The sequence below is a fragment of the Rhea pennata genome, chromosome 8, assembly GCF_028389875.1.
Source record: "Rhea pennata isolate bPtePen1 chromosome 8, bPtePen1.pri, whole genome shotgun sequence".
Taxonomy (NCBI): domain Eukaryota; kingdom Metazoa; phylum Chordata; class Aves; order Rheiformes; family Rheidae; genus Rhea; species Rhea pennata.
The window spans coordinates 30,725,133-30,735,486 of record NC_084670.1 but is presented as its reverse complement, the minus strand read 5'-3'; the positions used below and the strand labels follow the sequence as shown (position 1 = coordinate 30,735,486).

The 10,354-nt window shown below is 48.9% G+C and overlaps 1 protein-coding gene across 1 annotated transcript; it reads right to left on the bottom strand.

Annotated features, from left to right (window-relative positions):
- Positions 1-2,358: 2,358 nt before the first annotated feature.
- On the bottom strand, positions 2,359-9,377 carry NPHS2 (NPHS2 stomatin family member, podocin). The gene is made up of 8 exons (XM_062581550.1): positions 9,101-9,377; positions 7,730-7,833; positions 6,657-6,729; positions 6,262-6,344; positions 5,097-5,300; positions 4,329-4,384; positions 3,403-3,481; positions 2,359-2,637 (listed from the first exon to the last, which is right to left on the bottom strand). The coding sequence occupies exons 1-8, from the start codon at positions 9,375-9,377 to the stop codon at positions 2,359-2,361; spliced, it is 1,155 nt and encodes a 384-aa protein (XP_062437534.1).
- Positions 9,378-10,354: the final 977 nt, after the last annotated feature.

Here is a 10,354-nt window from a genome sequence, read left to right as displayed (position 1 = left end):
GTGTGGATGGATCATTTTACATGGAGTTAGAAATTTAGCTAAAGTGCTCAGAGAAATGATCAGCTGTAGTTCATGCTGTGCAGTATTTACACCCTTCTGCTCTAGGTTGGGAAACAGGCACCTATGCAAGCAGCATGAGAAATAATCAGAACCATACAGCTCAGGTTCATCAGTGGAAGACGACAGAGCTGTTACATGCCCCAGAGCCAGTTTTGCATGACCAGTTTACTGCTGAGATCTATTACGGATTTGGGAACTGGGGCCACATTCGCGCCTCAGTCCTCTCATGAGAAGTTACAGTGAGAGAGCAAGCTGTATGTGAAATGCTCTCAGGAATTTACATCCAGAGCTTAGATGCTTGTGTGATCACTCGTAATTTCACAGGTGGAAATTTTCCACTTTCCTACCACTTTTTGCTGAGTATCCTTTGCTTTAAGAAAGCTGACAAATATTTGTGGAGAACGTTATAGGAACACTGCATATTGGGAAGGAGCTCAAGGAAGCTGAAGTCTCTGATTAAATACAGAGCACTTAGTAGCAGAAGTGGACTTCTTGTGCTTCACAGTATTAAAGAAGTATCTGCAGTCCCTCCTTATGATACAATTGCATTTAAAGGAATTAGTACCAATAACATGGGCCTTGCTCATGGAGCGTTACTAGCAGCTGAAGAGGGATTGAAAAAAACTAGTGGAAGCACAAAAATAAGTGGATAGGCCAGGATATCCCTGCTAGGGCCTGTCATGGTGGCAAACTATTATATGGGCAGTTAGAGAAGAGCCCAAAAGTGCTTTCTAGTTCAGCCTCTATAGGTCACTGCTTGCCTCCAGCACCAGAACACTTGACGTTGGGGTGGGGGGCTGCTTCAAAGCCTGGGGAGATACTGCAGGTCTTGTAAAAGGGCAGAGGCAGAGTGTGTATCCACCGAAGGACACCAAGATGAAAGAAAGTGAGTATTGGGATTTCCTTTGTGCTCCGTATCTTTGCCAAGGGCAACAAAGCAAGGATTTTATAGGAGTTTTGAGGTCTTTTTCTGATTCTGCCCTGTCTATAGGGCTGCACAAGGTAGCTGGAGTCTGCAAAAGAATTATTCTTCTCAAGGCAGATAGCTAGCTTTTCCAGTGTGGTGCTGGATTCTCCTTGTCAGCTCAGTGGGACCTGGCTAAGCAGATCATCTCTCTTTTTGGACATACACTACTGCTGGAAGCAGCCACCTACAAGCTTAGATCTTGTCCTTGCTCACCACCCAGCGGAAGGAAGCAGCAGCACAGCTGGTGTGCCTTGCTAGCAAGTGCCAAGCCATAAAATGCTGCTCTTTCCTCATTTTCCTTCTTCCTCCTCTCTACCTAGTTTAGTACTAGAGGTTAAACATCTTAGTTGTGTGTGTGTGTGTGTGTGTGTGTGTAGATGGTAACTGAAATCTGGCATCCAGGACTGCCTCCAGGGCCACCAGGCAAGCAGTGAAGCTGTAAGGAAACCAGCCCAGCAGTGCCCACCAACCTGCCTGCAGGCTGAGCCTGCTCCTGTTGCCCTCCCCAGGAGCAGCTCCAGTTTGTCAGGCTCCTATCCTAGCCTGCCTGGCTCTTCTCACTCCTAATCAGCCATCACACTGAGGGAAAAGGCACTTGAGCAAGGATCCCTTCCATGCCACCTGAGCAGTTGCCCTTTCCCAGGGCACTGCACCTGGAGACTGGCTGTGAAGAGGCGCATGCTCCTGCCCAAGCAGTCCAGCCAGTCATAATTTGGCTTTGTTTTACCACCCTGCTGTTAAGACCTGCCCTTTAAAAAATAGCCACTTACAGCCTTGGGTGCAGAAGGAAAACCCCAAGTGTTCAAGTACGAGGACAGAGCCCCAGGAAACCAATGCCTCTGATAAGATGTCTTTCCTGGGGGGCAGCCTGTGCATGCCTTCTTGATCCCAGTGTCAGGCTTTCTGCACTTTAATTCCCTGCAGCTCATGCTGGGAGGGGAGTTTAGGGATTTAGGGCTTTTAAGGTTATAAAGGCTAGTCTGTCCTTCCTGCTGATGTGATGAGGAAGGATGGATCAGACCACTGGAGTAAAGCTCTGTGGTGTCAGAGGTGTGTCTGGCCAGGTGAAAGAAGAAAGGAAGTGAAGACATCCCTCCTCCCTTGACCCCCCTGCTCACACACCCACCCATGCTCCTTGTGCTCCATGTTTTTTTCCTTTCCAAAGCAAGCAGAAACTTTTTGCACGTACAATCCGCTTTATATTACAGGCCTGGGCTGCCTTTCCTCCCGCCTCTGGCCCACGCGCTGCTGGTGGGCTGTAGACTAGCCTTCTTGCTCCTCTCTAGGCAGAACTGACTACAGCACTGCGGCAACCGTTTCTGGGGCAGCTCTTACAGCATGGGTGAGTCCTTCTTGTCTTTTGGGCTTTCTGGGAGGTTTGTGTCCTCCTTGAGGAGGCTGCTTACTCCTAGGGGACTGCGGGTGGCTGAAGAGACCAGGTTCATGAGATCCAAAGGCAAGGGCAAGATGAAGGCAGCAGGTTTCTCCGCAGCAAAAGAGTGCAGTGCATGGAGGTAACGGAGCTGAGCAGCAGCAGGGGCACCAGACAGAATCTCAGCTGCCATCCGCAAGGACTCTGAAGCAGCCTTTTCCCCCTCAGCAGCAATCACCTACCAAGAAGGGGAACAAAGAGGACATCAGTGAGGCTGGAGTGTAAGAAGACATGGACTGTTTATTACAGAGAGAGGTTATCACTGTGATCTCCCTAGAACTGGTGCAAATGCAACATCCCTGCTCTCTGAAGATCACAGCATGTGATAGATGTATCGATGCCCCAAAAGTTTAGGAACTCACATCTGTCTTGTTTTTGTTGATGCTACAGGCAGTTCAGGTGCTATTAGGCCCATCAGGGCTCACAGCTGGACAGATTCCTGCTGCAAAAACACAGGAAAAGGCAGCCCACCTAGGCTGGGCTGGGAGGGATGCTGGACATGGATTTTATCCAGGCTGTTGAGCAGCTCAGTGCAAATGATGGTGGCCAGCCTGCACTCAGCAAGGTGAGGAGGCACAGAGGGGAGAGCCCTGCTCTAGCCTCCTGAAGCAGCACTGAGGAAGAGAGAGACCTCCACAAGCATAATATACTGCTCCACAAGCACCTCCACAGGCTGCAGATAATCCCAGACTTCTTGCATGTCTTTCAGTCCTACACATAGGCCAGAGGCTAGATCTGGGCTTTCCAAGCAGACTCCCCTGGGCTGGACAAGCCTCCTATTGCAGCTCCCCTTACAGCTCTTGGGCAGGAATAAAAGGAGATAGATAAAAGGGTATGCCGTGAGCTATACCCTAATGTGGCATATTCCAGAACCTCAGCTGGAGGTGGGAGAGGAAAGAGGAATGCTTTGCAAGGAGATGGGAGGTCTTCAGTATGGGCATACCCGCACTTTGGCCTGCCTCTGAGCCTCTGCTTCCACAGCCAGGGACTGGCGGACTTCAGCAGGTAGCTGAATGTTGTTGCTGTGGGAGTAAGAGACAAGAATTAGCTGGGCTTCACAAAGCTAGGCTTCCGCTGGCAGCTGTGGGTAGTCAATCCGACTGTATGGTTAGACTGCTCAGAACTGGCTCCTCAGTCAGTCTCTGTAAAGCTGTTGGTTAACGTCCTTTGCTCTGAACTCCCTGAATGCCCCTTTTTCTTGCTTTAGCTTTCTACCTCCATCCTCATTCTTCTTTTCTAGTGTGCTTTTCTAATGAAGCCTGGTGTTCACAATCACTAGACAGCAATGAGACCTCTCTTACTTGTATTTTTGATGCTTGAAGCCTATGTTTACCCTTTATGAGACATCAGAGAATCCACTGGGAGACCACTCTTAAGACACAGTCATATTAATTTTCTTCTGTTCATACAGTTGCTTAGTCATTTATTAGACCCAAATTCACTTGGCTCCTGCTTCTGTGGCCCTCTGTGTGATGAGTGAGACTCACCCTTCTCCATGGGCTTCTGAGCAATAAGCCCATCCCAACCAGTGCTGAGACCCCAAGGCCTTTGATCCAGTCTGAGAAACAGAAGGTCTGGTGTCTGCTCTGACTCCTGGGCCACGAGAAGTGGGTACAACTCTGCCACGAACAGTAGTGAAATGGCAATGAGATCCTAGCTAAGGATCTTGCCCTGGCTGTCAGTACAGGAGCAAGTGCTATCTTTGCTTGTGAAAGTTTTACTCTAAGCAATGGCTGAAAGGGGCAAGGAAAAACCTGTCAGGAGAGGGCCAGAGGAAAGGCAGGAAGAGGAGCAGGCAGCAGCGACCACGGCAAGACAGGTAATTGCAAAGAGCCAGGGAGGCCTCCTCTACTGGCACTTCCTACCTACATTTCTGTTCTCTCCATCTTGATCCCCCAGCAGCCTGTGACAGCATCCAAGGCCACCTGCAAAGAGGAGGATTTTCTGAGTGTAAGGACACCAGCCCTTGCCCACGCCCCTCTTAGGGAGTCAGACAGTGCAGGGACATTAACTCAAGGTAATTAACAGCAGGACTTTAGGATAGCTTTGTCAGTTTGTGCGCGCTATTGTAGGAGGCCGCTCAGAACTAAAATTATCTCCCTCATTTCACTTTTGATTCATGTGTCTCCCGTAAGTTTTACACAATTTAATCTGTCCATACTGGTTTGAGTGTGAAACCAATTCAGTTCCCCAGAAAACTGAGTTCCTGACTGGCCTCATATGTGTAGGTGTTATGCCACCACAGAACTGCTACTAGAAATCCCTTATACACAGGATTTATGGCAAATTGGTCAGGCTGCAGAAGAAATTTCCTGTGAGAATCTCCTCTCTGGATAAGTACTGAAACTGGGCTATTGCAAAGCACTTGTGAAGCTATTTTAAGATGTTCCTTCATCTCCTCACACCACACCATTTACTACTCCCTGTGGCTGCCTTTAGTGGCCACACTGTCGATTCTTCCCCTAAAGTGATCTGAGTTTAAAATACACATCCCATTTTTCTGTGAAGGACTATGTGTTGTTATTGCACCCTTTTCAACCCTGTGTATGTGATTCTGTGGGGCTGATCACCCTCCAAGCCTCTCTGTGGAGCCTCAATTCACTCCTTGTTCTGCCCACTCTCTCCCTGTGGAAGCACCTTTATCTCCTGGCTGATACTCTTCCTCTCCAGTAGGAGTTCAGAGAAGGCTCGGTGTGCTAGGAGGTGCTTTGTGGTAGTCTGCACCAGCAGCTGGATGGCACTGGAGATGCTGGTCAGGGTGGTGAGGAGAAGAGAGGCGTTCTCCAGCCGGTAGTAGCAGACAGCATCTATCTCCAAGGTAATCATGTCTTTGGTCACCACCTAAGCAGAAGACATTAAGGGAGATGGAGCTGGTTCTGACAATTCTAAGGTAGATCCTCTAAGGTAGCTGTGGGACCCTGTGCAAGCCACCAACCATCCTCGGCCACGTTTTCCTGCCCATTGCTGTCTGGTCCATTCCTGTTCTGAGCACACAGGCTGTGTCCTGCAGTCTGTGCACAGAGCCTTGCTCAGTGTTACTGAGTAGAGTGTCCAGAAAGACCTGCTTCATACCACAAAGGTGAGCCTGGGTTTGCTGCCAGATTAAGACAGTGCTGCTGGCCATGAAGCAGCACAGGCAACAGGTCCCAAAACAAGAGGCGATATTACATGTTTGTCCTGCTTAACCGTGGCTAGGGAGGCTACAGATTCCTAGGTTAGTAGGGAGGGTTCAGCCCCTCCTTCTTCCCAGCCTTAACAGGAGCAGCAGCTCCTCTCTTAAGGGACATCCTTGTAAGATCTTACAGTCTGTGCTCCTGACATCTCTGCACGGATTCTTCAGTGTGGTAGGTAAAAACCTAGTCCTGTATCTGTAGCCGAACCACCTCCTCTTTTTGCTGTATGTTATCATTAAAGCATTTCAAATTGAACAGGACTTTACCAGTAGTTTTACAATAAAAGAAAAATACTATGGTTGGTATATTTTTGCCTTCCATTTTCTGAGGCATTAGGGTTACTCTGAGATTTTTTTTTCAAGCTTTTCTATGCAATCGTGAAGGCTGGAAAGTTAAGACTAGGGAGATAGGGACTTCTCATAGAAAAGAAATGGCAGTGCTGCATAGTATTTTATGGCCAATAGATTGGTACTTTGTGACGTGGAACAAGAATCGTTGTTTTAATTATATGCTGCTTTCTTAACAGCAGGACCAAATCAGTGCTGAACTCAGGCAGGCCTGACCAGTCCCAGAGAGGTGTAATGCTACAGAGAGACTCGAGAGTGAACATACAGGGTGGAGAACCATACCTGGTGGAAGGGGATCTCTAGGGTTTTGACACGGAGGTCTACCTTGTGATATGTGTCCAAACAGGGAAGGAAGAAGAAAAGGCCTGTGGGGGGAAGAGAAAGAGGCAGCTGGTTAGCATCAGAACCACAGAAATTTCCTTTCCTGCTCTGAGGACCAGGAGAGGGATTAGCATGAAGAACTAGAAAGAAATAGCAATATATGGGCTCAAAATCTGGGACTACTTCAGTATGGAAAGCATGGACTTCAGTATAGACTCCTTCATCAGAAGCTGATGGTTCTATCATCTCCTGGCTGGTTGGGCCTGTTGCAGAGGTAAAAAGGTACTAGCATGTGAGCTTTGGGAGAGCACGGAGAAGAGGAGGGACAGCTGTGGGGAGCTGAAGGAAGATCTTACCAGGCCCTCTGGCTCTGCCAGGAAGGAGATGACCAAGTCGGAAAACAATGGCTCTCTCATACTCCCGCACTACCTGCCAGGGGAAAAAAAAAAAGAGAGCGAGACTAGGCTGGAGGGAAGGGCTAGGGCCAGAGGAAAGAAAGGGGCTGCAAAGCCCTGCAACAGGAGGATTTCAGCAGATGTGAACTATTGGATTCACCTGTCACTAAGAGTCCTTTACCCCAGCAGAGAACCTAGTCTAGAACTACCAGTTGGCTTGTGCATGAAAGGCACAAGAATAGCAGCCCTGTGACGGCCTGTGGCTGGGTGAGAGCAGCCCATGTTGGTTCTGCCCGGAGTTTCCCAGGATGAGGCCAGCGCTCTGCTTCCATATTGTTTGGCCAAACTTGAACACCCTAAACTTAAATGTTTCACCTTGGTTATTTGCCTCCAAAGAAACTACATGTGCATGTCTGTGTGTGCGTTCACATACATGTGTAAGATCTGAGCCACAGTAGTGATGCTCTTTTTGAGAACAAGATGCATGCTGAACTTCCTGAGGAATGGAAACTGAAATGTGCCTACTCTGAGCCGTGTTATAAACCTCTGGGAGAACAGGAGGTAGGGGAAAAATCAACTATGAACATCAGATTGACTTATTAGACTAAATTTCATACATTTACAGATTTGTTTTACCTTAAAATGATTTAAAAACTGTACATTGCAAAATCTATTCATTCTGTTGTTGTAATGCAGCCATCTCCTGGCTGGGTAGGCTGAAGGTTATGTTTAAAAGTGAACAGAAATGTCACCCCCATAACTAATTTTAAGAAGGAGGAACATATGCTCCCTCTGCTGATGTGACAACAGAAGTATTAGGCAGGCAATGGTTGGACCCCCCTGTGAAGCCCATCTGCTGCAGTAATATATGATAAAGAATAAGACAAAATTAATGATGAGCTGATGAAGTGCAAATAAGAAGGCTGTAGACCAACAAAGTTTTATGATGGTGTCCCACACATGCTGAATCAGTGGGTTACACCCACCTCAGACATCAAATGCTAAACACGGAGAGGTCCCATGACCATTCTCACCTTCATGCAGAACCAGACAGAAATGGGGAAGGTCATTATGATGAACAGGAAAGACAAGATGGTCAGAAGCCATTCACAGATGCCTAGACCTGGAGACTTTATACCTAGGGAGAAATCCAACATGACTGTGTTAGGAGGGGTCTGCTCCCAAGGAAATGATGTGCTGAGACTTGCCTGCATAAATCAGCCTCTATATTGACGTTTCCCAAGACCTGGTGCATGTGTGAACCATTGACTCTCTCTCGAGCTATATTAAAGAATAGCTCCTGCCCCACGTGGCTAGGCATTGCCAGGACATGGATCCTGCCATATGCCAGGATATATTCTGCCTCTACTTGGCTGGCAAAAATTGAGCTTGGGTCTCTATGCTTCTATATAATGCCTTTACTAGAGCCTTCAGTTTGAAGACCTGAGGCAGCTAAGTAGTATGTAAGGGCTTCAAATGGGCAACCTGTTGGCTGGGTTGGGACCCTAGAAGCTTATCTGAAAGACAAAGTGACTACCAGGGAGATAGGAGCAAGCTAAAACCTTCATGCAACTCTAGGGCAGCGAAGTGGCTGATACGGGAGAGGAAAAGTGATGCTGGCTCCTGTAACATACATCTGACAAGCCTGTGGTGATTTAGGGGCCAAGGAGGCCCAGCCATCTGCATAAGGACTTGTGATGCAGATTGAGTCAAAAGACAGCCCTGTCCCCCAGAACTGGCCTTTACCCTTTGCTCGGGTGAGCAGGCCCAAGCCACAGAAATGATCTCAGGTTATCTCAGCTTTAAATGGAAATGACTTCTGCCTGGCCTGGAGGCTTCCCCTGTCAGATGACTCTCAGACAAGAGGGTGGCCCTGCATGTCTCAGCCTTAGTTCCTTCTGCTAGGACTGCAAGGATGCTGCCTCAACCTTTAATGTTCCAGCAATGCTTCATCCTATTGCAGCAGGCCAGAAGTCTGGTTAACACATGGCCCGGATGAGAGCTGCTCTCGAGTGTTACCAGAAGGGGAGCACTGAGTATGAGCCTCAAGCACATCCCTGTGGTGCAGTTATTAGTGCTGTACTCCTAAGGCTAACTCCTTCCACCTAAGAGAGGGCAAGCAGAAAGGAGATGAGAGCAGACAACAGATGCAGCTAGAGAGCAGTGAGCCGAAGCACAGAGGATGCTGAGGATGTTACTGCTTGTTGTAAAGTTTGTTGCTTTGCTAGAGAGCACTGATCCACCCATACTGATTGCAGAAGCTGGCTGGGAGGGTTGAATCTCCCAGAAAAACTACATGTCTCTGCAAGGTGGGTGTGAAGGCACTCACCATGCAGAGAGCAGTCATATGCAACACACGCAGGGTCCAAAAGCCCATAGCTTTTCAACCCTTGTATGAATCATACCTTCCTCTTGCCGCTCACTGTCCAGCAATGCCAACGCCTCCATTTCTTCATCAGATATCACGTCATCCACGTCCACCACTGTGGATGTGTGCACCTTACCGTCCGCCCCTGTGGTGCTCTTGATCTCCTTTGCTTTCTCTTGCTTTACGTCTCCCCTTCCCTTGCTGGCTTCTCTGTTGCTCTCCCTCTTCTCCCATCTGCTCTGCGTAGCTGGGGACTCCCTGTTTCTCCTCTGAGACTCCCTGGAGGAGCTACGGGACCTCTTATCCATCTTCATCTGATTCTCTGAGCTGAGGAGAATGCAGCTGCCTGTGGCAGTAGGTGAATTTGTGCTTGAATTTATTGCTGCAGGCAGGAAAACTGGGCAGGGGAGGAGAGAAAGGGAGGCGCCAGATGTGGGAGGCCTGTTCCAAATTTAACATAGGCTTGTCAGACGTAGTGGGCAGTGACGTGAGCAAGCTGTTTCCCAGCTGCTCTGCTCTCATTGCACACTGCTGGGGAGATGGGAAGGAAGGTTAGACCCGCACAGAGTGGACTCCAGGTCGATGTTCTTCATGTATCTTCCTGGCTTTGGAAAAAAAAATACTATCAAAAGCACTCAGATTATTTTTATTAGATGGTTTCTGCAAAGCTGTTGAAAAGCAACTTGAAAATAACTGTCAGGCAGTTGGCTCAGAAGACCTCAAGGGTGAGAATGACCCAGCCCACTTAAGATCAGGGTAAAAAGCCTGTGCTAGCGAGACCAATTTCTAACTCAGCAATGCTGGGAGAGGGCGTTGCTGAGAACGGCTGGGTGAGCAGCACCTCACGCTGGCTCTGCTCCCTACAAGCCCTTTGGCCAGCAGAACGAGGGATGTTGGTGGCAAACTCCACAGCAGGAGAGGGGCCGTGCAGACACTGATACCGGCTGCTGCTGCGTCAACCTCTGCGAGGGCTCCACGAAGAGCCGAGTTTTCAGCTCCTTCAGGAAAAGGCTGCCGTACGGCACCGACCGTGGGGACATCTGTGGAAACGCGGGTCCTGTCTTCTCTGGGGAGAGGGGAGGTAACAGGCATTTTGGCTTCGTCAGGCTGCAGTTGAGGACGAGGTTTTGGTGCAAGGCAGATGTCAAGGCGTAGGAGCAGGACGTGGCTCAAATGCAGGAGTGGTGACGTCCCTTTTAATGAGCTGAGCGTGGGGCTTCCCAGCAGGGAGACCGACGGCGCGGAGGAGCGGGAGAGGGGAGATGCCGGCCTTGTTTTCTCTTGGATTCCT

Coding starts and splice junctions, on each gene's coding strand:
- NPHS2 (XM_062581550.1), bottom strand. CDS start 9,377: ATGAAGATGGATAAGAGGTCCCGTAGCTCCTCCAGGGAGTCTCAGAGG. Junction 7,834..9,100: donor CAGTGAGCGGCAAGAGGAAG/GTATGATTCATA, acceptor ATTTCTCCCTAG/GTATAAAGTCTCCAGGTCTA. Junction 5,301..6,261: donor TAGAGATCCCCTTCCACCAG/GTATGGTTCTCC, acceptor TCTTCTGCTTAG/GTGGTGACCAAAGACATGAT.